Source organism: Mesoplodon densirostris, chromosome 6, assembly GCF_025265405.1.
Source record: "Mesoplodon densirostris isolate mMesDen1 chromosome 6, mMesDen1 primary haplotype, whole genome shotgun sequence".
NCBI classification, from domain to species: domain Eukaryota; kingdom Metazoa; phylum Chordata; class Mammalia; order Artiodactyla; family Ziphiidae; genus Mesoplodon; species Mesoplodon densirostris.
Window position 1 is genome coordinate 2,230,208 of NC_082666.1, and position 24,964 is coordinate 2,255,171.

At 60.8% G+C, this 24,964-nt stretch overlaps 3 protein-coding genes across 8 annotated transcripts in view; 2 read left to right on the forward strand and 1 right to left on the reverse strand.

The window, feature by feature from the left end:
- ADAMTS13 (ADAM metallopeptidase with thrombospondin type 1 motif 13) overlaps positions 1-5,125 on the forward strand; it is a 31,161-nt gene extending 26,036 nt beyond the window's left edge. For all 4 annotated transcript variants that reach the window (XM_060101522.1, XM_060101521.1, XM_060101520.1 and 1 more), the window contains 6 exons: positions 355-559; positions 1,341-1,653; positions 2,173-2,319; positions 2,654-2,830; positions 3,915-4,099; positions 4,712-5,125. In XM_060101522.1, coding sequence (XP_059957505.1) covers positions 355-559; positions 1,341-1,653; positions 2,173-2,319; positions 2,654-2,830; positions 3,915-4,099; positions 4,712-4,876 — 1,192 coding nt within the window. In that variant the 3' untranslated portion in view covers positions 4,877-5,125. The remainder of the gene's footprint in view (positions 1-354; positions 560-1,340; positions 1,654-2,172; positions 2,320-2,653; positions 2,831-3,914; positions 4,100-4,711) is intronic.
- A 527-nt stretch (positions 5,126-5,652) lies between these two features.
- Positions 5,653-14,955, forward strand: CACFD1 (calcium channel flower domain containing 1). The gene is made up of 5 exons (XM_060101554.1): positions 5,653-5,842; positions 8,624-8,696; positions 9,254-9,379; positions 12,215-12,322; positions 12,887-14,955. The coding sequence occupies exons 1-5, from the start codon at positions 5,722-5,724 to the stop codon at positions 12,975-12,977; spliced, it is 519 nt and encodes a 172-aa protein (XP_059957537.1). The 5' UTR covers positions 5,653-5,721; the 3' UTR covers positions 12,978-14,955.
- A 367-nt stretch (positions 14,956-15,322) lies between these two features.
- On the reverse strand, positions 15,323-22,921 carry SLC2A6 (solute carrier family 2 member 6). 3 transcript variants are annotated; one of them, XM_060101534.1, is made up of 10 exons: positions 22,755-22,921; positions 22,021-22,183; positions 20,801-21,007; positions 20,053-20,152; positions 19,212-19,308; positions 18,636-18,783; positions 17,893-18,001; positions 17,321-17,506; positions 16,954-17,099; positions 15,323-16,096 (listed from the first exon to the last, which is right to left on the reverse strand). In XM_060101534.1, exons 1-10 carry the CDS (start codon positions 22,844-22,846, stop codon positions 15,941-15,943), a joined length of 1,404 nt encoding a protein of 467 aa, XP_059957517.1. In that variant the 5' UTR covers positions 22,847-22,921; the 3' UTR covers positions 15,323-15,940. The 3 variants fall into 3 exon arrangements, with proteins under 3 accessions (XP_059957517.1, XP_059957519.1, XP_059957516.1); XM_060101536.1 differs by having other exon boundaries at positions 18,636-18,665; positions 19,212-19,423; XM_060101533.1 differs by having other exon boundaries at positions 18,636-18,788; positions 19,212-19,423.
- Between the last annotated feature and the right edge of the window lie 2,043 nt (positions 22,922-24,964).

Consider the following 24,964-nt stretch of genomic DNA (forward strand, 5'->3'; position numbering starts at 1 on the left):
AACATGATAAGTTAACATGGGCAGGACTGACTGATGTGGAGATCTGTTCTTCTTCATCCTGGGCCACTGCTCCCCGGTCCCTGCTACTTGGACTAGCAAGCAGCTGGGTGTCCACGGGTGTCCTGTGATACAGGGGAAGAAAGGGGGCACCTTGTTAAGGGAAAAGAGCTCTCTTTCCCACAGAGCCTTTCCCTTGCCACTCAGCCCTGTGACCAGCCAGGAGGGGTTCAGGGGCTGTACTGCTGGATCCTAGTGGCCTTGGAACCTGTCCTGGCTGGCCATCCATGGAGTCCACCGGGGCAGCGCCATCTTCAGGGAAACCTAGCCTCTCTCTGGGGTCTTCTCTTCCTGCAGATGGAAGGTCATGTCCCTTGGCCCATGTTCAGCCAGCTGTGGTCTCGGCACTGCCACGCGCTTGGTGGCCTGTGTGCAGCTGGACCAAGGCCAGGACACAGAGGTGGACGGGGCGGCCTGTGTAGGTCTGGTGCGGCCACAGGCCAGCATCCCCTGCATCATCGCCGACTGCACCTACCGGTGGCACGTCAGCGCCTGGATGCAGGTAAGTGCTGCAGCTGGGGCTGGCGAGTGCACGGGCCGAGGATCCTCACGCATGGGGACCTTTGGGGGCTTTGATTCATTGTGATCCCCTGAAAGCAGGGGGAGAGCTGGGTCTCTTGGGGAGAGGGCAGCCGGGGCACCTAGGGATGGAAGACATAGCAAGGCCTAGAGACGTGGGGGACAGGTAAGCCTTAAGAGGCCCTGAGGTCTGGAGACTCCAGAAGATGAAGGGCTGATAACTACCCACAGATGAGCAAATGCCACCCCGTGCCCAGTACCTCGCAAGGCACTGGAGAGACAAAGGCAAACAGGGCCAGGTCCCCTGCAGAGGGGCTCGCTCACGGTGCGGAGGGAGAAGAGGCAAGGCAGACAGCCACCGCTGCCTGAGTCAGGAGGACCCTGGGCATCTGGATCGGGGGAGCTGATCACTTGGATGGGGCAGTGCGGGGTGGGAGGAGAGGGGGGACTCCGGGCTGCGATAAGTGACGGAGGGCGGAAGGACGAAGCCACACTGCCTGCTCCCCGCTCTAGGGGCTGCAGGGCAGAGAGGCCTCGAGGGCGACAGGGAGAGACCTGGGCTTGAAGCCCTGCCCCTCCTCCCTATGTGATCCTTGCAAGGTGACTTCTCTGAGCCGCAGTCTCCTCAGCTGGAGCATGGACACCCATGCCCGCCTCCCGTGTTGTGCAAAGATTATATCAGATCCTGCCTGGCCTGTGGTCACCGCTGTCCTTGTCACCCTCCAGCAGGGTCAGTCCCAACTCCTTCCTCTCTTTCCTGGCAGTGCTCCGTCTCGTGTGGGGATGGCATCCAGCGCCGGCACGACGCCTGCCTTGGACCCCAGGCCCGGGTGCCCGTGCCAGCCGACTTCTGCCAGCATTTGCCCAAGCCGGTGACGGTGCGGGGCTGCTGGGCTGGGCCCTGTGCAGGGCAGGGGACACCCAGCCCAGTGCCCCACGGGGAATCCACTGCTCCTGGCCAGACCACAGCTGCCACTGCTTCCCCGGAGCGGCCCCAGCCCCAGGCCCGCCTCCTCTCCCCAGCTCCCCGGCCGCAAGGACTCCCGCCCGGGCCCCAGGAAAGCCCAGCAGAGTCCAGTTATGTTCCTTCCTCCTTTCTGTCTGGGCGGCTGACTGGCTGCAAGAGGGGTGGGCAAAGGCATGTTCACCTGGGAGGGCCAGGCCGTGCTCCTTGTGGGGACTTCCTGGGGGTGGTCCTGTGGCTGCAGCGCCCGGGGCGCTGGGCTGAGTGCGGTCGGGCTGAAGGGATGGGCTTGGAGGCCGGGTTCGGGGGGGCCTCTTCCTCACTGGTAAAGTGCAAAGCTCACTTTTATTATCGTCAAGGGAAAGTAACCTGAAGGTTTCACAGAGTCAGAATCCCCGCCTGTGTGACCCACTGTACACACTGCCTCCCTCTTGCTGGCACATCAGTGGTGGCTGTCTGCCTTGGGTGGCGATGCTCTGGCCCACGCAGCCCCCTCCTTGCCTGAGAAAGCTTCCGGCGGGGCCTAGGAGGACACCAGCCGCCCCAGCTCCCATCTCCTTCCCCAGCACGGAAAGCCCCCGGCCCTGCCCTGCTGGGGATACCCCACCTGGAAGCTCCCGCCCCCTTTCCAGGCGCCTGTGGCCGGCAGCACCTTGAGCCCACAGGAACCATTGACATGCGAGGCCCAGCGCGGGCGGACTGTGCAGTGGCCATCGGGCGGCCCCTGGGTGAGGTGGTGACCGTCCGAGTCCTCGACAGTTCCCTCAACTGCAGCGCTGGTATGTCTAGGGCCACGTGAGCAGCTGTTGCCAGTGACAGGATCTGTTAGGTGCCAGTGAGTGTGACTCCAGGGTGCCCCATTCCCGAGGGGATTCTCCAGGGGCATCCCCATATGTAACCATCGCAGCCAGCTCATAACTGGGGTGTGGTTGTCCCCATTTCACAGATGAGGAAACTGAGGCTAGGAGCAATTATCACACGTCCAGTTCCTTAGAGTCGCATAGCCAGTAAGTGGGAGAGTCAGGACCTGAACTCAGCTCAGTCTACCCCAGGCCACTGGGCTGCCAACCTGGACTCGGGGTGCTGGGTCCTCACCTCACTGCAACTTCCCAGGGGAGATGCTGCTGCTTTGGGGCAGGCTCACGTGGAGGAAGATGTGCAGGAAGCTGCCCGGCATGACTTTCATCTCCAAAGCCAACACGCTGGTGGTGAGGCAGCGTCTTGTGCAGCTGCGAGGCGGAGTGCTGCTTCGGTATTCGAGCCAGCCTGCCCCGGGAGCCTTCCACGGAGGTATGGCGAGGACATGGAGCCTCCCCGCCTCCCCAGAGGCTGGCTGGCTGGGTGCTGCTGCCAACGGGACCAGTCCCGATGGGCCAGCGGGCAAGGCAGACAGGGAGCTGAGCTGACTGAGAATGAAAAACAGCGCCTTCCCGGACACCCCCGACACCCCCATCCCTGTGTGTGCGGTCAGGACGAGGTCCCAGGAGGTGCATGGTGTTCCTTCCTCTCTGGGGCCCTGCGCGAGATGGGCGGACATCCTCACTCCCTCCCTCAGGCCATCGCGGGCCCCACACCCCGGCCCCGGCACTCAGGTCCTTCAGGATCCTTTAAGGTCCTTCTGCGAGCCTCCTTCCCCAGTCCTGTTGAGTGCACTGTCCTCCTGGCTCATCCTCCGCTCAGCAGGGCGTGGGTGCACGTGCACACCTCGTGCGGAGGATGGCGTCCCCGAAAGCCCTGCTAGCCCGTGGCCCCATCCGTACCCACGGAGAGCCGTCTAGGTTGCTTAAGGGGGCTTGCCCTCTTCCACAGCCCAAGCTTGCTGAAGGTGGCTTCCCCAGGGGTCCCCCCAGGCCGCAGGTGACAAGTGCGACCCTGGGGGGCTTCTTCCTCTGCCCTCAGTGCGCAGCGCACAGGCACCAGCTCCTACCTGGTCATCACTCCTCACTTCCCAGCCTCCCCACATGCAGGCACCTGCTTTGAGGGAGGCCCAGAGGCGCAGGCAGGAAGGGCTGCCCCGGTTGGGGCGGGTGCAGCCTGAAGCACTTTTGCACGTGTGACTTTGCTGATTCCTCTTAAAGACTGCCCTGCCCAGGGTGTGCTGTTGTTCCCTTCGCTTTATGGACGGACGAAGGAACTGAAGCGCGGAGCGTTTAAAGCCTTCACCTAGGGTCACACAGCCGGGAAGTGGTAGAGATGGGGTTCAGTGGAGACTTCTGCCTGGGAGCCCCGATCTTGACCGCAGTGCCACACTGATCCCCCACTGCTCCCCGGCTGCCCTGCTGCCCTGGCCTCTGGCAAGAGTGGTCACTCTGGGGGACTCCTATGTTCCGGAGGTGGTCCACACCCAGTCTGTACGCCTGCTCTCCCCCTGCAGGATGTGACATGCAACTCTTTGGACCCCGGGGTGAAATCGTGAGTCCATCATTGAGTCCGGATGGGAGGAACATGGGGGGCTGCCGAATCTTCATCAACGTGGCTCCACAGGCCCGGATCGCCATCCATGCCCTGGCCATGGACATGGGCACCAGAACCGAGGAAACTGATTCCAGCTACATCTTGGTGAGGCTACCAGGATGACTTCTGCTCTAATTCTGGACATCCATCTCTGGGGACAGGGACTGGGGGTTGCTGGGCTATAGGACCCACTGAGTTTACTTCTGATCAAAACCCTCAAAATCATTAGTGAGGGAATGGGAGAAAAGTTTCCTCCACTTATTCACCAACAAATGCTTATTGAGTTCCCTACAAGAATGAAATAGAAGAGGCCTTTTCTAATGTAGACTGCCAGTTCACCCAGGACCGAAGCATGATTTTAGACCCTGATATAATTTTACCATAAGAGTGGGCCGAGCCCTCCCCGGTGAGCTTTTCATGTGTTCTGGGAGAACTGGCACCTGTAAGGTATCAGCTCCCTGGAGGAGGCAGCCTGGCCTCTGTAATCAAACTAATCTGGGCTCAGCTCTGGCATCCTGGCTGTGTGTCCCTGGGGAAGGAGCACAACTTCTCTGAGCCTCAGTTTCCTAGGTAGAATAATGGTGTCTTCCTGATACGGCTGTTGTGTGAGGATTAAATGTGACCCCGGGTGTATGATACCTTGTATATTAAGGGCTCGTGAATGCTAGTTAATTATCATTTGTGGTCGGTCCCTTGGGGCTGCCCCTTTCCTCCCAGATCCGGGATATCCACAGCCTGAGGACAACGACATTTCGTGGGCAACAGACGCTCTACTGGGAGTCAGAGGGCAGCCAGGCAGAGATGGAGTTTAGCCAGGGCTTCCTGGAGGCGCACACCAGCCTTCGGGGCCAGTACTGGACCCTCCAGGCTAGAGCTCATTAGCCTGACGATGCCCCCCGCATCTCCAAGCACATCCCTCAGTTGACCAGCGGGCACAGTGGCATGCCTCCTCCCGGTCCGGGAAGGGAAAAGAAGGAACCTGACATTTATGAGCACCCGTTAGGTGCCTGGCTTTCCAATTCGAATTCCCTCCAATCTTAAGTATCGCCTTTAGGGCTTCCTCCAACGTGCAAAACGTTAGAGGGTGGGAGGGGAGACTCTCCGGAAAAGCAGCTCCCAGCCCCTCGGGTACCAATAAACGGAACGTGAGGTCTGAGTGGCGTTTTCTTTACATAACCTGTCCAAATATGGCTTGAAAACCCACCTCCCCACACGGCAGGGATTCCCTGGCCGCGGTCGGGCTCCAGATCCACACCAGATCTGAGCAACCCCCTGGCCACCCCTAGCGGTCGTCTTCCTACCCAGGGAGGAGAGGCGAGGGAGTTGGGAGTCCCGATGGGGCCCTGAGGCTGGCGCACCTGATAATTCTCATCGAAGCCCCGCCCCTATACTAGTCTGGGTGGGAATGTTTGACCGCCTGGGAGCCCTGCGGCGCCAGGACCCGCCCCCTATGCTAATAAGCGCAAGCCCTTAGGGCCCTCCTCATCCAGGTCCCTTCGGGCCCCGCCCCCTATGCTAATGAACACGGGCCCGCTCGGGCGCACCTACCCACGGCCCCACCTCTATGCTAATGAACGCGATCCTCTGGGGCGCCCCTCGCCCGCCCCCGAGAGCCCCGCCCCCTATGCTAATAAGCGGCCGCCTCTCCCACAAGGCAGCGCGCCGGGACGACGCGGCCGGCTCCGGAGCCCTTTGTGAGGGCTGCGGGAGCGCCGGACGGCGGCACCATGAACGGTGCGGGCGGAGCGGCTGTGGCGTCCGTGAGCTCGGCGCCGCCCGCGCAGGAGGAGGGCATGACGTGGTGGTACCGCTGGCTGTGTCGCCTGTCGGGGGTGTTAGGGGCCGTCTGTGAGTACCCGGCCCGGGGGAGGGGCCGGCGCTGCCGCACGCTGCGCATGCGCGCTCGGCCCCGCCCCCCGTGGCGTCCCCCCTAGGCCCCCCTTCTCCCGGGAAGAGGCCGGCTTGGGGCCGGGGTCTCCGGGCCACGCGCGGCTCTTGGAGCTCAGTCTGGTCCGGAGGCTGCCTCACCTGTTGGCTCGGATGTGGGTGCAGGCGGCAGGCGCCTTAACCTTTGGGCGAAGGTTGTTTATAAATGGGGCGGGTGCTGGCCAGATTTCCTGAGGGCCCGGCGGTCCCCACGGGAGGGCCCGGCAGTGAGCTGAGGGAGGTGGCCTCTCCTCTGGGTCCTCACTGTCCACTCGGAGGCAGTGCGCTTCCCCTGATGTCAGCTCTCCCTCCTGCTGTCAACGCTGCCCCCACCGTCTCTCGTCTCCCCTACTTCTACTCCCCACCCCGCATGGCGGACACGCACACCCCGACCTCAGGTTTCCTGGAAAGCTGGGCTGTTTTAGCACAGTCCCCCAAAGAACATACGTAGGAAGGCAGATCTGCTACAGCAGTAAAATAAGGATCATATGGCAGGTCTTCCAGAGGCAAGCAGACCCTGACCAGATATGTCGAAGGAGCACCTTCTTAGGCTCACCTTACAGTCTCGTGGCCCTCCCAGGTGGATGGAGGCTGGAAGAAAGTTCAGGGGTGATAATGGGACAGGCCCTCCCTTCCAGTCACAAAAAGGCCTCTGAGTCCCTCTTCAGAGGGAGCATGTTTTTGACTTCGTAGGAGAGACTGGTCAGGTCTTAGATGATCATCTGGAGTCTGGGTGGCTGTTTCCCTGGCAGATCAGACTGAGGCTGCTGTGGGAGTGAAAGTGATGGGGCGGGGTGGGGGGGAGAAGGGAAGGGGCCTGAGCGTGGCCTGCGGGCTGTCACCCTCCTCCCTCCATCTTGGGGTCAGCTGCCCTGCCAACTCCCTCGTTAGCCCTGGCGTCGCATCCAGTTCTGCGCTTTTCGAAGTGGGATTCTTGGGCCACCCCAGGAGTTCATGGTGTTGGGGCTACAGATGACGCTTCAGGAGAAACCTGTGACGTCGCTCTGAAATGTCAGTTTCACCTGCAGATTTGGGGCAAGTGCTTGTTATATGAATCCCCAATAGTATATAATACAGAGTAGAATGCAAAGCACGGAGGAGTTTTAGAGATGAAACTGGAGTTCAGCTAAGCCTCGTGTTTGCGGCTGGTGGCTGTTGGGTAGCGTCACCTTCCTCTGCTGTGGGGGGTCTCGGGAGAGGCGCTTCCTCAGGGTCCTGATCATCAGCTGGAGGCCAAAGCTTGGGAGGAGATAGGCTGGCACAGGACACCTCCCTCACTTGGCAAGAGTGCTGGACACCCCGAGGGGACATCTTCCAGCCCTTGATTGTTAAAGGACTCCTGGCTGGAGCCCGTCTGTCTGGGTTGAAACCTGGTCCTACCCCAAGGTTGGCTGTTGGTAGATAGTGGGGTAGAGGTGACATGCTGACTGCGGCAGGAAGTACGGGGCGCTGTCAGGTGAGACCAGGCACGGCTGATGTCAGGCTGGAGCAGTACTGTATCGTGGGCGCTCATGTCTGTGGCCCTGGGGAGCCTTGCTGCCCGAATGTGTGTGTGACCTGTCCCAGGACAGGTGCCGCCTTTAGTAGGCGGGAAGTACATCGGTCGCTGGAGGAGACCTTGGCAGGGGACATACAGGGCAGTTCCGTTGCAGTTTGGGTTCACTCCATCTGGTTTCCTCTTCCATCGTCTGCTGTCTGCATAGGGTTACATGGGAAAATAGGAGAATTCCAGGTCCTTGTCAGGGCTCAGGTGCAGAGGGAGCTGCTGCAAATTTAATGAACTGATTGCTCATCGCTGCCTCAGAAGGCCCAGCTTGCTGCCCAGCAGCCAGGCACTGCCCGGCAGACTCCCGGAGTCCTTGGTGGAGTGGGCTGGGGGCTGTGAGAGAGGAGGGAGGCGATTGTGCAGACCCCTCAGTGGAATGCTCTCGGGAGGCGTGAGCGAGGCTCCGCATTTGGGGCGTCAGAGAAACCGATCTTCGGGGTAGGAGAGGATGCACCCTCCCCGCTGCACACTCTTGGTATTTCAGGGTGGGTGGGCTGGGCTGTGGGGCTGTCCTGTGTGCAGGAGAGAAAACAGGCCTGGAAAGGTGAAAAGAACATACCCAAAGTCACTGGGCTGCTGGGTCAGTCAGAGCTGGAGTTGTGATCCAGGTCGACCTGGTCCTGATTTCTCTTCCAAGAGGGGCAGCCCTGTCCCAACCCAGATCCAGAGGACTTCTCTCGCGGCCTGCCCTAGGCATGGTGCCGCCTGCCCTGGGCATGGTGCCTCCTGCCCTGGCCTGAGCCCTTGAGAGACATTTTCTTTTTCATGCTACGCACCTCGCGGGATGGGTTTTGGGACAGCTGGGGTTCAGAGGGCGGGCTTCTCCAACCCCAGAACAGAGAGAGGGCAGGATGTCTACGCCGCCTCGCTGAGCCCCGAGAGCGAGCCAGCTCTGGGGTCCGGCCGCACCCTGGCCGTGAGGTCTGGGCAAGCCGCTTCGCCTGTCTGAGGCTGCGTCCTCACCTGTTCATGGAGTCGCTGTGTTGGCCTTGCTTGTCTCTGGTGGCGGTGGGGAGACGTCTGGGTGCTGTGAGAAGAGCCAGGTGCTGGGGTCGGAAGGGGTCTCGTGCTTTCACGAGCCGTCTCCCCAGGTGGCCTGCCCGCAGGCTCTGTGCCTTCCTCCCTGCTGATTCCTGCCTGTGTCTCTTGCTTTCAAGCTTGCGCCATCTCCGGCCTCTTCAACTGCATCACCATCCACCCTCTGAACATTGCGGCCGGCGTGTGGATGATGTGAGTAGCCGTGTGACCGTCCTGCCGGGGGGTGTTGGGGCGTGTGGATTTTTGGGCACCTCCCAGGTGGAATACGAGTGAGTTGAATTGGGTGGACCGGGCTGTGAGGGTTACTGGGCACCAGTGGTGTGTGGGAGACCTGGGGTGGTATTAATTGTGTGAATTCCTGCTCTGGGGCTCAGGGGGTTCTTGGGGGCCAACGGGGATAGCGAGGGTGCTTTCCCTCCAAGGTGGGGGCGGATGGAAGGGCCCGGCCCGCTGTGAGGGCCCAGTGTCTGGTCACGGTGACTGTGACCCGGACACGGAGAGCCCAAAGGCGGGAGCAGACACCCTTGGCGTGCCACCTGGGGCTCAGCCGTCGCCAGCCCAGACACGTGCTGCGCTCAGGGCTCGCCGAGTTCCCTCCTCCGGCGAGGGCATCCCGAGGGCGGGCCGTGGCAGTGGGCTGGCTGCCCTGCTCCGGCTCCTCCCGGAGCAGCCGGGAGCGGGCGGAGGGGCGGCATCGCGGGGCGCTGGGACCCGCCGGCCTGGGCGCCAGCCTGCTCGTCTCTCTGCAGCATGAACGCGTTCGTCCTACTGCTGTGTGAGGCGCCCTTCTGCTGCCAGTTCATCGAGTTTGCGAACACGGTGGCGGCCAAGGTGGACCAGCTGCGCTCCTGGCAGAAGGCCGTCTTCTACTGCGGGTGAGGGGCCGCGGGCCGGGCCTGACTCGGCTCCCCCAGACCCTGCTTCCGCAGGTGACAGTGTTGGCCGGGCTGGGCGGACGGCTGCTTAGTGTACTCCCGGTAGAGGTTTAACCAGGGATGGCGTTTGTGCAGAGTCCCATGAGGGACCTGCTACGCGACGTGACCCGGCGTCCAGGGCTCTGCGTCGGGCCTACAGGTCCAGCCACACAGTATTCAGACGTGAGATACGTACACCTTGCAGCAGTACGTGTATAGAGAACGTGAGAAATGCCTGGACTGTGGGCCCATTAGTCGGGAGTTGTAGAGCAGATTCTGGTAGATCCGTATGTGCCTCTGTGCAGCCTTTCAGGAGTGCGGCCGATCTAGATGTCCTGACATGAAAGGGGAAAGAAGCAAGTTGTAGAACAAAAAATAGTGCCTTCCAAACATGCTTTTCTCTTATTTTCCCACATCTAACAACAAGTTCAGTATGTCGTACCTCCCATCTGAGCCATGAGGTTGAACTAATTTGTGGATGTGTTTAATGCAGCTTCCGGAACAGTGCCTGGTGTCTGGGAGGCCCTCAACAGCTTTTGGCAACAGCAGCGGTAGTGGTTGTCTAGATTCTCTTTAGAAATAAATATGGAGGTTTTTATTTCAAGGGTTTCTTCCCTGCCTGGAGGCCAGTGGTTGTGTCAGAGCACAGGATACGTGCTCAGCTCTAGAGCCGTTTCCCACTGTGTCTAAAGCACAGAGGAATACGAAATACCATGCGTTGGCACCTCCTTTGCCGGCGTTTCTATTTTTTTTTAATTATTTAAAAATGCTAACAGTAATATATATTCATTAAAAATAATGTGGAAATAAAAAGTTGTTTCCCAAAGCCCCACTACTCGTTAACATTTTGATGTGTCATTTCACTCTGTCTTCAGGCATTTTCTAAAACCTGTTTTCTCACAGTTTTAACCATTACAAGTACATTTGTATCCTGTTTTTTTCCCCCTTAAAATCATGGTAGAACTATTTTCAGTATTACCACAAAGGCTTCATAAGATGACTTTTTAAAACATTAATTAATTAATATTAATTAATTTTTGGCTGAGTTGGGTCTTCGTTGCTGCACGTGGGCTTTCTCTAGTTGTGGTGAGCAGGGGCTACTCTTTGTTGTGGTGCGCGGGCTTCTCATTGCGGCGGTGGCTTCCCTTGTTCCGGAGCACAGGCTCTAGGTGTGCGGGCTCAGTAGTTGTGGCTCGCAGGCTCAGTCGTTGTGGCACATGGGCTTAGTTGCTCTGCAGCATGTGGGATCTTCCAGGGATTGAACCAGGGATCGAACCAGGGGTCGAACCCACGTCCCCTGCATTGGTAGGCGGATTCTTAACCACTGTGCCACCAGGGAAGTCCCCATAAGATAAATTTTAATGATAGGAATATTTATTCCGCTGAATGTATCATGCTTTTCTTCATTTGTAACCTGTAGTGCAAATCAGGCTGTGATGAACATCTCGGTGCTAAAAATTTCTGTGTTGATGATGATTTCCTTAGGATCTATTTCCAGGTGTGGGGTTATTAGGTCAAAGATTACAATCATTTAAAAGATTTCAATATGTGGCTAAAGTGCTTTCCAAAGAGAGTACCTGAGTTTCTTCTTTCTTTCCCCCGGCCCAGGGCTGTGTGCCCTTTTCACATTTGTGTCTGTTATCTAAGGTAAAATCTTTTTCTGTATGTTTTTTACTAATTGAATTTTCATTTTTGGTAGTTAATGGTCTAGTTTCCTTTTCACCTTTTGACATGGTAACATTTTACTTAGTAAGTTACATGTGTTTCTATATTAAAGATTTCTTAATTTTTTGTTATATTTCTTGCAAATGTATTTCTAGCCTGTTGTTTGCCTTTAGTTTTGTTTTGACAGAAGATTTTTCCCCATGGTCTTTTCTTTTCCTTTGCAATTTCTATTATTATTTTTTTACTTAGAAAGTTTATAACTTCAGTAAAATCTCACGATCACACGTCCCGCCAGAATGGAAATTCAGGTAGAATTCATTTGGTTGAGTCCGAGAAGAGTCTAAGAAGAGTCTTGTCTTCCCTGTGTACAGTGTGTGTGTGTTAACCCAAATCACTGCCACCGGTCTGGAAATCCCAACCAGGACCAGGCACTGGCCCCATGGATACTTAAGCCAGAGTGGACACCTGTCTCCGGGTGGTGCCAACCTGGACCAGAGAGAGCTGCCTCACCAGCCAGTTAGCCGTTCTTGGCATGCACCTTGCAATAAGGAAGCCTCGTGTCCTGTGCACTTTAACCTTTGGGATCTTCCTTGTTGAGATACGGCTGGTTTCACTGTGCTGATAAGAGCCAACATTTATTTAGTGCTTATGCTATTCCAGGCATCGTGTTAAGTACTTAACATGCCTCGTCTCATTCAGCCTCAAAACCTCTGAGGTTTGATCCCCACCTTACCGTAAAGAGGCTGAGCCTCAGTTGAGTAACTTGCCCCCAGTCACAAAGCCGCTAAGGGACTGAACTCACACTGGATTTTCTGGTCTGCCTGTTTTTATGCACAGGGGTTTGGGCCATTTTGATGCTGTTTAACCCTATTTGGATCACAGATCCTTTCAAAAATCTGATGAAAGCTTTGGGTTCTCTCCCCAGAAAATGCACAGAATTTTACAGACAAGTTCACTCACGGGTGTTTGAGGACTTTACGAAGCCCGGCTGTGCACCTGTGCTCCAGCTGATTTCTGGGGACCCTTCCTGTACCTGGCTGTCTGGGAAGGGGGCTGGGTGAACCTGGGAAGCTGGAAGTGGTGTCGTGGCCGTGGGGTGGGAGTGCCCTTTGACCTCTGCTTCTCCTCTAGGATGGCCGTCGTTCCTATCGTCATCAGCCTGACCCTGACCACACTGCTGGGCAACGCCATCGCCTTCGCCACCGGAGTGCTGTACGGACTGTCTGCTCTGGGCAAGAAGTGCGTCTGCTGGTCCCAGCCCCCGGGGGTGGGGGATCTTTACTTCCCGCCTCCTGAAGTCTCGCAGGGAGGAGAGGGCTGGGAGTGGCCCCTGTTATTCTGTTGTGGAAACGGAGGCACAGAGGCTGTCAGTGACCCCCATCCGTGTCTCCAGGGTGTCCGAGCCCTAGGGGGTGAGAGCAGGAGAACTCATGGGACTCCCTGGTGGCCCCGTCGTGCCTCGTCACAGCCTGTAGCAGGGGTGGCAGAGCATGGCGACTGAGAGCCTCTTCCCAGCGGGGCCCGCACCTGGCTCCGCGGCCAGCATTCACCCTCTCTCGCGGAGCCCAGACTGAGAATCCGGATCCTCAGCCCAGCATCCCAGGCAGCCTGTGCCACTCTTAGAGGTGACAAGACGTGTCTTCGCCATCCTAGCAATAGGGTCTCTGCCTGGGGAAACTGGAGGGCCTGTTAGGCTCTGTCTGCAGGCCACACCTGGGTTGCAGGTCGGAATGGGGCGGAGGCTGGGAGGGCTGTGTGTCTGGGGTCCATCCCCTGTGTGGCGCTGACTGGCTCTCTCCCCAGGGGCGACGCGATCTCCTACGCCAGGATCCAGCAGCAGAAGCAGCAGGCGGACGAGGAGAAGCTCACGGACACCCTGGAGGGGGAGCTGTGATGTGGTCGGGGGACCCTCCCGCCCCCTGCCCCGTCGGCCCTCTGGTCTGTGTGAGCACGTCCCCGAGGCGCACTGACCCTGAGGGTCAGCCTGGAAGAGGAGCCTGTGTCCAGCTCCCTCGGTCCCTCTCACCTGTCCCCGCACCTGGAGTCCTCCTCTGTCTGCCCCTCCCCCAGATAGGCATCGCCCCAATCCAGGTGCCGAGGGGCCTGGGTGAGGGCTCTGAGGGCCTTGGCCAGCGCCGAGGGGATGGGAGGTGGCGGCAGGCAGCGGGGGCCTCGGGGTGATCCAGGCCTCGGGGCGTGAGGCCGCGCGGAGCCTGCAGAGCTCTGCAGATAGCCCGCCTGACCCTACTCTTCACAGCTCGCGTGGCCTGCCGGCAACAGGCCCCTGGGTGGGTTTCCAGACTTACACAGCTGGCAGGACCCCCGAGACCTGCTGAAGGCCCGCGAAGAGCTGCTTTTGGAGACTTTGGTCCCGTCTCGGGGTGGGAGGTACATCAACCCAGGCCTGGGCATTGGCCACAGTGGCCTCCTCTCCGCCCTCCAGGCAGGAGAGCATCCCGTAAGCTGAGCCACCTGGGCTGCCTCTGTCCTCCTGTCATCAAGGCGGAGCGGTGTCCTGCTGCCCGTACCCCCTGCCACTCTGTTCTCCATGGGAGCCCACAGTGCTCCCGACCCGTGACGGCAGCCCGGGTGGTGACCCAACTGCTGTAGGGGTGTGCTCCCTCCCCCGGTTTCCGGGAACCTTGGACTAGCACAGAACCAGGACACTTCCCATGGGCCTGGCCAGCCCCTAGGTTCTCCCCATCCCCCAGGCCCCGGTGCTAAGGACGTGCGGAGGGCAGGCTCCCCCCTGCCCCACAGGGCTGCCCGTCCACCTCTCTGGTGTGGACCTGCCGACCCCACCCCCTCCCCTGTCCTCGGGGAGCTTCCTGCCTTTTGAGAGCTGGGCAGGGCTAGAGCCGCCCCTGCTCCCACCGTGAGCTGTCCCCACTGCGCTGGGTGCCAGGCCACCAGGGAGCGGGGCCTGTGTGGACGTGCACGTCGTCTCCCCAGCCTCCCTCCATGTGCCGTCCCTTCCTTCCGCCCTGCCCACTGGCCGCTCTGGTTGTTGGGACTGGTTTCAGCCATTGGCGTGTGTGACAGGCCTGGCCCGCCCGGGTGGCCTGGGGCTCAGCTCCTGCCCCTCCCAGGACCCCAGGCTGGGCCTGCTCTGGGCGCCCAGAGCTCAGGGGCCCTCTCCTGCTCTGTGGAACCAGCCCCAGGGCTTGCTTCCCAGAGGGACTTTTCACCTCTGGGGTTTGTTAGTGTTTGAGGCTGGGAGGGCAGGCACTGTCCCGGGCACAGCAGCGTTCCCCAGCAGCTCTCCAGGGAGCCCGACACGTGCCTTCAGGGGTCCTCTGGGACCAATTTCCTCAGGCCAGCGCTGGGTTCAAAGGGCTGTGGGCTCTAGGTCTCTCCGGGCCGGCAGGGTGTGTGTGTGTGTGTGTCTCTCCTGCGTGTGCTGTGAATGAGACCTGTCTACCTCCCAGGAGGAGCCAGGGCCCTGCGCCCCTCTTGGCTCATTCGTACCCAGGAAGCGGGACTCTGGGGTCCCTCCTACCCCTGCCTCCGGGGCCTTGCTGATGGGGGTCTTCTTGCTGCAGGAGGAGAAGGGCTGGCTGTGTGTTGAGGAAGCTCGCGCTTCTGCCCTGTGAGGAAGTTGGGTGGGCCCTCCAGCCCCTCGGTCACAGGCCAGAGTGGGCAGGTCACTTGCCGAGGCTCCAAACAAGTGTAGCCGAGCAGCTCCTGCGATCCTGCCTCCCAGTCGGGGGGCGGTGGGGGGGGGGTCCCACCTTGCCGGGTGGCGGAAGGGCGGGGCCGCCAGGGCCCTCTCCCACCTCTGCAGCCCTGGCCTCTGTCCTCTCGTGGTCCTTGTTTACTCTGTGTTTGGCTTGCATTTTGAGCAATAAAGCCTGGTAGCGGTTTGTATGGTCGCTTGCGCGGTCCGCCTGTTACCGTCTCCCTCCGGGGCACTAAATAAGCGGTAGGGATGCCCGGATGCCGGCTGAGCAGGGGCCAGCCCCGGGAGCAACTGCCACGGTATCGAGGTCCCCTATGCTGCTGGCCCTGTGCCGGCCTGCTCCCAGCATCTCAGACAAGGACGGTGGCTTGGCTGAGCTCACACAGCTAGGAGGGGCTGGAACCCCACGGCCGTTGCCTCTTCCTTCTGCCTGGCTGTGGGCAGCTTGGGGTGGCCATAGAGAGGTGGCCCGGGGCAGCAGGCCCTGGCGACCTCGGCTGAGAATTTGGGTCCAGCCTGGCTGCTGGGGGGCCTCCCCCACCTGGAGTAAACCCCACTCCTTCCTCTCCTGGGCCGTGGCCCGATTTATTTGTATAAATAGGGTGAACGCGGCTTGAGCTCGAGCACTTCCTGTTCCCAGAAGGCGGGTGGGTGTAGGAGGGAGTGTCCACGCTGGGTCCTGGCCTTTGGGGGTCCAGGACGGTCCCTGTGGTGTCCATAGGCCTCACAGGCCCAGTTTCCTGTCTTGGTCCCCAAAGCCAAGAGGCTCAATGGCCGCCAGGTGATCAGAGCAGGAGGAGGGCCGACGTCCCTGTGCGGAGCCGCTGCACCGCCAGCGGCCCTGTGTGTCCTCGGCGTGGCCCTCCCCGCGTGAGTGAGCACTAGGCCCGAGGTCGCCCAACAAGGCCTTGGCCCCGGGGCCATGTGGCTGCCCCCTCCGTCGGTGGGTCTGGCCGATGAGTGGGTGACACTGGGGCCACCTGAGCCAGGGCCGAGGCTGGACAGGGTGCTGCCTGCCCAGAGCCGGTGTGTGTGCTGTGCCGTGAGGCCTCTGGCCGGTCCTCCTGTGCCCTGGCTGGCGGCGGGCTGACACCGCCTCCTGGACGCGGGGTGCAGGTTTGGGGCCCCGACACGCTCCACCACCCAGTGGTTTGGCCCTCAGCGGCGGAGGCCCCGCCCTAGCGTAGGAAGGACCTCCTCCCGCTGCGGAAGAAGGACTCGATCTGCTCCAGAGACCGGCCCTTGGTCTCGGGCACACAGCAGCCGGTGAAGGCCAGGTTCACGGAGCACACGGCAGCAAAGAAGAAGAAAGGCACCTGCAGGCCGAAGGCATTCTGGGGGAGAAGAGGGGCTCCGGGTCACAGGGGAACCCTAAAGGTCCTTCCGCCCCAGCACCAGCTTCTTGGCCCTGCGAGCATCAGCCAGCCTGGGGGGCAGGCCTTCATCTCGTTCCCCTGCTTGGACCACCCCCGGGTTCCCCATTGTCTCCAGCGTGAAACCCAAGTGCCTCAGCAGGGCATTCGAGTCCTTGAGGGGTGCAGACAGCCTTCCTCTGTGCTGGGCCCAGGACTGACTTCTCCCAGCCGGAGCCCACCCTGCCCCAGACACCGGCCTCTCTCCTTGGTCCCAGTGCCCACCTCTCATTTTCAGCTGCCCCACAGGCCCGCCTGCAGCAGGCCTGCCACCACAGCTGGCTGACCTGCTCTGGGCGCCCCCAACCCTGCCCTGACCCACTGACTGCACCAGGCTAGGCCCCATCCAAGCTGTCCCCACCAGATTCTCCCACTTGGGAGTTGGGAGCTGGAACTTGGAGGTTGTGGTTGGCTTCAGGGCCTGCTGGGGGTTTGAACCGAGAGGCTGGGTGAAGCCAGGATGGGGGAGCATTTGGCGGAGAGACCCAAACTGCCCACCCAGACAGAAGGCCCAGATACCCCGGAGGGTGACAGGCAGGGCAGGCGGGTGTGGCTCTCTGGACTTGGGTCCCACCTTGGCCTGGGAGGTCAATCACCTGACTTCTCCCCACAGTTCCCTGAGCCGAGTCTGTTTGCTGAAATGAACGTTGTCACTTGACGGCCCGTGGCCTCGGCGTGAAGGGGGTGTGTGCTAAGGCCGAGGGGACACGCGGAGAAGCCTCAGCACAGCCCTGTCACCGGCCAGAGAGGCCCCCGGCCCCCGGCGGCGGAGCACTCACCACCACCAGCAGGAAGGACTTGGTGAGGGCAAAGGCGGTGAGCCAGCTGACCAGCACGCAGAGCCCCGAGGCCACGCCGCGCGCCCGCAGCGGCAGGATCTCGGACATGAGGAGCCAGGTGATGGGCCCCCAGCCCATGGCGTAGCCTGCCGGAAGCGGGGAGGGGCGGGCTCAGAGCCCATTTGTCGGGCGGGGGGCGGGGGCGGGGGTGTGGCGGGGAAGAAGGCCTCATGTCTCCCTGGAGCTGCTGAGAGACGGCTCCCCAGCCTCCAGGACAGCAGTGACAGCCCACAACACCAGCGCGTCCCCGCAACTCACACCCAAGACAGCCCCGTCCCCAGACCCCGTAGAGCACGGCCACACCTACCCATGATGAAGAGCATGGTGGCCAGCAGGGGCACCAGGGTGAGGTAGTTGGTGGGCGTGGCCAGGGGCTGCTCTGTGCCTCCCAGGGGCACACTCTCCAGGCCCATGGTGCCGTTGGGGGTCAGAGGCTTTGGACCGAAATGGACGTACAGCCCTAGTGTCAGGTTGGCAGCAAACATGCTGGCCGCTGTGGACAGACAGGTGGCCCTCGGGGGGCCGGGACCCTCTCAGCCAGCACCCCTCAGTGCGCTGTACCCCGTGTGGCCCAGTCCCCTTCAGGCCGCCTGTGACTGGAGGCTTCCTCCTGCAGGGCAGCCAGCTCCCACCCAGCCCGCCTTTGGGCTCCCGTCACACCCAGCGTGTGTGTCATCGTGGGCTCGTTTGCTCCCATGAGCCCCAGCAGACCTTTCTGGATGCCTGGGCCCTCGCTGGTTGCTGGGGAGATGCTGGGGAGACGCAGGCCACCAGGGCAGGTCTGACCCAGGCCCCCTGGCGTTCCCACCGCGAGGGCTGACAAGACACGTGGCAGCTGCTGAAGGAGTCAATGAGTGTATGTGAGCAGCCTGTGCTCACCTGAGACAAAGAGCAGAGCCTTGCGTCCGGCCAGGTCCATGGTGAGGGCGGCGATCAGCACGGACAGGAGCCGCACGGCTCCCACGATGGCGGCGTCGTCCTCAGGGGGCTGCAAGGAGGAAGTCCCCGGGGCTGAGGGACCCCAGCCTGCTGTTCCTCCCCCCGGCCCCGCCCCCGCCGAGGCTCTGCAGGGTCAGCCCCCAGGCTCAGCTGCTTTGTGCCAGGCTGTTTCGCTGGTCGCCCAGCCCGGCCCATGGGGCCCTTGCAGGCAGGGGCACAACTGCTGTGCCCACCACTAAGCCCAGGGCTGGCACCGGATCCAGGCATAACAGCAACTTGTGGAACCGTGCTGTCGCTCATCTTCAGATCTCATCTCCCTCTGAGCCCCAGGAAGGGTGGATGAAGCCATGCTGGCTTCGCATAGGAGGAAGCTGAGGTTTGGAGGGGAGGTGACATCCTCAGCAGGTGGCAGATGCTCTGAACCCGGGATCTGTGGCTCCCAGGGGGCCTATGCTTCTACAAAACTGGTTTCCCTTGTAATTCTGCCTATCTTATTTTAAAACATGCAAGCTTTGTTTACGAACCTTCCTCTGAGAACAGGTGGTTGGCCCAGAAACAGTTAAAGAGATGCTGGTGTCTGCGCGTGTGCGTGCATCCCAGACCCTGGCACAGAGCAGATCCTCCGCAGGGATGCCCTCCCCGGATCTGGGGGCAGAGCGGGTGGCGTGGGGCCGGGCTCTTACCAGCAGGACGGCAGTGCTGTCGAAGATGGACTGCAGGTAGACGAGGATGGGCGTGATGCCCGTCAGTTGCTGCAGGAAGCGCATCAGCAAGGCGATGACGATGGGGCGGTACATGTGGGGGTCCCGGGCCTCGGCCCACGACAGGTGGCTGCTCTGGAGACGCGAGGCTGACGCTGAGGGGGCTGTGCCCGCCCCTCCGGCTGGCACCAACCCGCCCTGGGCTGCATGGAGCTGGGTAGGAGGCTCCCCTCTTCCCTCCTCCAGGAAAGATCCCCAGCACTGAGGCAACCCTGGCTCTGGGGACAGGCCCGGACACCCCTGCGTGGACCCAGGCTCTTGGACCAGTAGGTGGGCCAAGGCAGACCCCTGCTTGTCAGTATTGCCGGGCCCCCAGGCATCCACCGCACGGCGCCTGCGCCCTGGGCCAGGGGCCACGACATCCCACCCCCCAACCCTTTGTTCCTAGAGGTGGGAACTGCTCTTATCCCTGTTCTCTAGGAAAAGCAACTGAGGCTCGTGACAGCCTAGTGAATGGCCACAGCCCCACAGTGCTGCGGGCGCCCACCCCTCACACACCTGTCTCCGGACGTTGTCCTGGATCTGCTCGAACTCCCAGCGGATGTCAGCGTCAGCCCCTCGCAGCCAGGCCAGTGCCTGCAGCGCCTCCGAGTCCCTGCCCCTCGAGAGCAGGAAGCGAGGTGAGTTGGGCATGAAGCTGAGCAGCAGGATCATGACAAGCACAGGCCCCTCCCCGGCCACGGCCAGCCAGCGCCACGGCAGCAGCAGGCCTGGGCACAAGGAGTGGGTGAGGAGCTGGGGCTGGGCTGGACACAGAACCCCTCCCACCGGGGCCTCTGAGCAGCCTCATTTGCCCTCAGGTGTGAGTCCCAGGGCCACCTCCTACAGGAAGCCTACCCTGGTTGCTCCAGGCCTCTGTGGTCTAAATCAAGAGGGGCCACAGGGACTGCCTGGTCCCTGGCACAGGGCCCAGGTCCTTGGAGGGCCTCAAGGGCCACGGCAAGGTGATGGAGGAGTAGCCTGAGCAGCCAGGTCCTGGGGCCTCTACCACCAAACCCCCACCCCACCTCAGCTGGCTGCACTCTGATCACTCTTCTCTATGGTCTTCCCACCTAAGACTATTTGACAGAAAACATCCTGCTGTTAAAAGACAGTTTAAAGACTGCCAGCCCAAGAGAAGCCCTCACTGCCCAGTTAGGGGTGGGACCTCATGACCAGAGAGGCGCAGGGAACTGCCTGGAGGCACACAGCATGATGGTAGCTATGCCTTTGGCCTCCCAGCGTGGAATTCGTTTGGGGGCACGTTCATCCCTTTCCACCCCGGCTGCTCAGCAGCACCCCACCACCCCCCAGCCTGCACACGGGGGAGGTGCCTAGTGCGCATTTGGATGATACTTGCCAAGGGCATAGAGGGACAGTGATCCAAACACGGCCATGAGCTGGGGTGTGGCGCCCAGGGCCCCACGGACGCCTGCGGGAGCAATCTCAGACACGTACACCTGCAAGACACATCCCCACCCCCGGCCTCTGCTGAGAACACAGGGGCCTGGGCCCGGCTGAGGTAGCAGGGGTGGCCCGGTGAGCCGTGGGGAGCAGGGAGTGGGGGCTTCCGGTGGGGTTCTCGTCCTCATCATGACTCACGGCATGACCTCCCTCGGGCCTCAGGTGCCCTGTCAAGTGGGCAGAAGCACTCAGCTCTGACGGGGGGACGTGAGGCTGGGAATTGGGAGGCCCGAGGGCACCAGACTCTGGCCTCTGCTCCTTCCAAGGGCCTTCGTCCCGTGCCGGGCTTGCCCAGCCCCCGAGGGGGTGTGTGGAATGGTGGGTAAGACGAGGGGCGTCCCAGGAAGGGTGCAGGGCAGGGGCTTCCCTTTCCCGTTGCGTTGCTCAATGTGGATTTTCTCTGATTAAGCAATGGGTGTGTCAGGACTCAGGACGGGAAGTTGGGGGAGTCCAGAGTTGGGGGCGGCTTGGGACTGGTGTCAGATTCCCCCCAGATTGGCTGCCCTGGTGGGGCTGAGCTGAGGCTCCGTGGCAAACCTATCCCTGTTGACCAGGGGGATCCGAGGCCAGGAGACCTCAGCTGATGGTGGTCAGTGCAAATACTGAGGCAGTGAGAGGACCGGGGTGGGCAGTCCTGGCCTTACCGGGATGCAGGCAGCTGTGAGTCCCCCAGCGAAGCCCGTCAGCGTCCTCCCCAGGAGCAACATCCAGAGGCCGTGGGCACCTGCCATGAGCGCATAGCCAGCAGCCGAGGGTACAGCCGAGAACATGATGCTGAGCTTCCGGCCCAGGAGGTCGTTGAGCACCATGGCACTGAGGCCCCCGGCCGCCGCACCCAAGGTGAACACGGACTGCAGGGAAAGGGTGCAGGGCCCTGTCAGAGCCTAGAGACAGCTGCTTTCCCAGGCTGTCCCAGGAGCCTGGGCTGCCGGACTAGGGCCCTGGATGGTAGTGAGCCTCCTGTCTCCAGAGGGGTACAAGCAGCACGTGGACAGCTGTTTTGTTAGGGATGCCACAACAGCTGTCTGCGGTGGTTCTGTCCAGCCTGATGTTTAAATGTCTAGCACTGTGATAGAGCAGGCAGGAGAACTCTGTGACTTGAAGCCCTTGGGATTTTAAGATTGGGGGGTTCTCGGATTCCCTGTCGAGTGTACCAGGTTGGATCCGGTCAGTGACCTGGGCACGGTGCTCAGCCTATCTGAGCCTCAGTTTCTTCAGCTGCATTATGGGGACAGCAGTAGCACCCACCTCATAGGGTTGGCCCTGGGGTAAACCGGTTCTCATGGCAAGTGCCTAGCATAGGCCCAGCACACACTAGGTGCGCAGTCTGTGTTGGGTATTATTATCTTAGCTAACGTGCTGTGGTTGTAAATCTGAGGCCGCTAAGATTGCCATTCTAGGATCTTGGGACTCCCGGGGCCTGTGCTCTTCCTACTTACATGCCCACCATCTATCCTGGGACCCTCGTGCCCCAGCAGTGCTCTTTCCATTAGTAGCTGATTCTCCTGCCACCCCTCGTCCAGGGAGGTGTCCTGTCTGCTGTGACAGCCCGGCTCTGGGTGGGGGGATCTGGGGAGCCCTCAGCCCCACTGGGTGGAGACCTTAAGGGACACCTCCCCACCTGCTCCTTCCCATGCCTTCTCCATCAGCTTTCACTTCCTCCTTTTATTTCAGAGCCATTATCTGGCCTCACCCCACCCCTCCACCCCCAACCCCTGCCTGAAGTGGGTGGGGGAGGGGGCAGACCAGGGCCCTGGAGGGGGTCTCAAGGCTGACCTTCGGGGGGTTCCTAGCTTGGGACGGAGCTCAGTGCGTCCCTGCCCCCCGTGCCCTGCCCCTCTCCAGCTCAGAGCGTGGCTCTTACCCCGAACCAGGATGCCTGGGTTTTGGTCAGACTCAGGTTTGGATCCAAGGAGCGCTCCAGGGCTGGGATGACAGGGGACGTGTAGACCAGGGCATACCCGAAGCTGAAATTGCCCAGCACAGCAGCGAAGGTAGCTAGGAACACCCTCTTGTTCTGCAGGGCCCTGGTGCACGGGGGGTGCAGGGCAGTCAGAATCTCGGAGTCCCTCCTCGCCTAACTGCTGCCTGTCCTGAGCACGGTGGCTACCCGCTCAGAGGGCAGTGCTGGGGACGGCTGGGTCAAGAGCTGGTCGGACTGGCACCTCCCAGGCCTGAGCACCAGCTCCCTTGGGAAGCCCCCAGGGCATGAGGACAGCCCTTGCAGCCCACTGCTGTGGCTGAGACGCAGGTGCACAGCACTATTCCCACAAGAGGAGGCTTGGTGTCTGCCCCCAGCTTTGCCATTCAAGGCTTGCTGTGTGACTTCAGGCGAACCGCTCGCCCCCTCTGGCTCTCAGTCGCCCTCTCTGGCTCTCAGTCGCCCTGTCTCTGCCAGTTGGGGGCTGGGCCCTGTACTCAGGAGGACCGGCTCCTTAAATAGGACTAGTGCGTCTGGGGCAGGAGGGAACCAGATGGCCCCTTGGTGGCCACTCACCGACAGTCAGTGGAGGCCCAAGATGGGAGCCAGCTGCCCACTGGAGGGACCGGGGCCATCCCTAGCCTCCACCCGCAGACCCTATGCCTAGAGGCTCTCACCCGACCCGCGTCCTCTCCCCTGGTGACGGGGGCGGCTTCTCGGCGAAGGTGTCATAGTCCGGGCCCTCGGCTCCCAGCAGCGGCTCCTGCATGGCCGGCTTCTCCTGTCAGGGTGCGCCGCCGAGGGTCCGGGGAAGCTCCGGCCAGAGGCGCGTCCGGCCGCAGCTGCTGGGAGCATCCGGCTGAGCCCGCAGCTCCGCCCCCACGACCGCGATTGGCTGCGGGGCGGCCCTGCAGAGCGGGCGCCGGCCAATGAGGCGGCCACGAGTGGTGCGGATGCTGAGGATGCGGGGTGCGGCGCTGGGGTGGGGCGGCCGGGCTTTACCCTGGAACCCACTCGGGTGTAGGGCGGAGGAACCCCGACGGGGCGGCAGGGTTTTCCCTGGACGCGGCACGCCCCTCGTGCGCCCCTGGAGGCCCCGGGGCTCGCTTAGGGGACGGGAACCCGCACGGAGGGAGCCGCTTGAAAGTCGTGCAGGGCCTGGAGGCAGAGCCCTTCCCCATTCGTCTGTGTCCGCGTCTGGGTCCAAGCTGGGTACCATCCCCGGGGCGCAGACTGCGTCCCACCCCTGGGGCCCAGTTGCTATAGGCAGGAGGAAGCTGAAGCCCAGAGAGGGGCCGTGACGCGCAAAGGTCACACAGCGAACACTTGTGGAGAGGAAAGTTGTGTGCTCCGCCTTGCGCTCGAAGGCCTCTCTCCCTGCCACATCGCGTCTCGGAGTCACCGCTGTCCCCTTGACGCGGTGAAATCAGGTTCGCGAGTATCTGGGACAGCCGCAGCCGAGGGTGTGTGGAGTGAAGGCAGAGGGAAGAGGGGGTGGCGACTCCAGTGGACGAGACATATTTTCCCCATTTCTGATTGCAGAAGTGACTTGGGCTTGTAGCGAATCATCCAGGTAATAAGATAGCATTTAAAAATAAGAAAAGCAGAACCCGAAAATTCCCTGGAAGCCCGTTCTTTTTTTTTTTTTTTTTTCTGTGCGAGGGCTTTCTCCAGTTGCGGCAAGCGGGGGCCACTCTTCATCGCGGTGCGCAGGCCTCTCACTGTCACGGCCTCTCCCGTTGTAGAGCACAGGCTCCAGACGCTCAAGCTCAGTAGTTGTGGCTCACGGGCCTAGTTGCTCTGCAGGCATGTGGGATCTTCCCGGACCAGGGCTCGAACCCGTGTCCCCTGCATTGGCAGGCAGATTCTTAACCACTGCGCCACCAGGGAAGCCTTGGAAGCCCATTCTTAAAAAACCACCACCGCCACCAACAAAAAACCCAACCAAACAAAAATGCAAACCACACACGCAAACCACACCCACACACCACACAACAAAAACAACAAAACTGGGGCTTGCCTGGTGGCGCAGTGGTTGAGTCCGCTTGCCGATGCAGGGGACACGGGTTCGTGCCCCGGTCCAGGAAGATCCCACATGCTGCGGAGCGGCTGGGCCCGTGAGCCATGGCTGCTGAGCCTGCGTGTCCGGGGCCTGTGCTCCGCAATGGGAGAGGCCACAACAGTGAGAGGCCCGCGTACCGCAAAACAAACCAAAACAAAACAAAACTGAATTACTAGTTCCAGCTCCCCCTTTGGACTTTTTCAGATGGAGGAGGCTGAATCACACCCTATGCTGCTGAATGGATGTGCCACATATATTTTACAACCGATTCTTTGTTGTTGAACATTTGGGTTATTTCCAAATTTTAGCTATCAAAATAGCAAAGTGTTTTTAAAAGTTGTTATAGTTCTCTTTTATAATCATCAAAATATAACCACGTATATTAGAATAGAGAAAACAGAGATGTGGGAAAGCCACATCCATTGCCAACAGCCTCACCCTGCTGGAATCTTAGTGTCTTTCCTTCCTCTCTTTTCCCCATGTGTCTGTTTTGTGTATTTGCCTGCTGAGTGTGTATCTGATTGTGTGACCACCTCACACTGTGTTTTAAGCATTTTCTTGCCGTCAAGGGCATAGTCTTTGGACTCAGGCGCACCCAACAAGTGGTGACTCTTGCTGTAATGTTGCATAGCCTTCATGACCATATTTTGAAAATTGAGATGTAACACATCAGAACTGAGCAGGGGCTTCCCTGGTGGCGCAGTGGTTGAGAGTCCGCCTGCCGATGCAGGGGACACGGGTTCGTGCCCCAGTCCGGGAAGATCCCACATGCTGCGGAGCAGCTGGGCCCGTGAGCCATGGCCGCTGAGCCTGCGCGTCTGGAGC

Bases quoted from the DNA above. Each gene is read 5' to 3' on its own strand.
- CACFD1 (XM_060101554.1), top strand. From the start codon at position 5,722: ATGAACGGTGCGGGCGGAGCGGCTGTGGCGTCCGTGAGCTCGGCGCCG. The intron at 5,843-8,623 runs GTGAGTACCCGG...CTTGCTTTCAAG, and splicing joins GGGGGTGTTAGGGGCCGTCT to CTTGCGCCATCTCCGGCCTC. The intron at 8,697-9,253 runs GTGAGTAGCCGT...GTCTCTCTGCAG, and splicing joins GCGGCCGGCGTGTGGATGAT to CATGAACGCGTTCGTCCTAC.
- SLC2A6 (XM_060101533.1), bottom strand. From the start codon at position 22,846: ATGCAGGAGCCGCTGCTGGGAGCCGAGGGCCCGGACTATGACACCTTC. The intron at 18,002-18,635 runs GTAAGAGCCCGG...TCCTCCTTGCAG, and splicing joins ACAGCACTGCCGTCCTGCTG to CCCCCTGAGGACGACGCCGC. The intron at 17,100-17,320 runs GTAGGTGTGGCC...CGCTTCCGGCAG, and splicing joins CACCATGCTCTTCATCATGG to GCTACGCCATGGGCTGGGGG.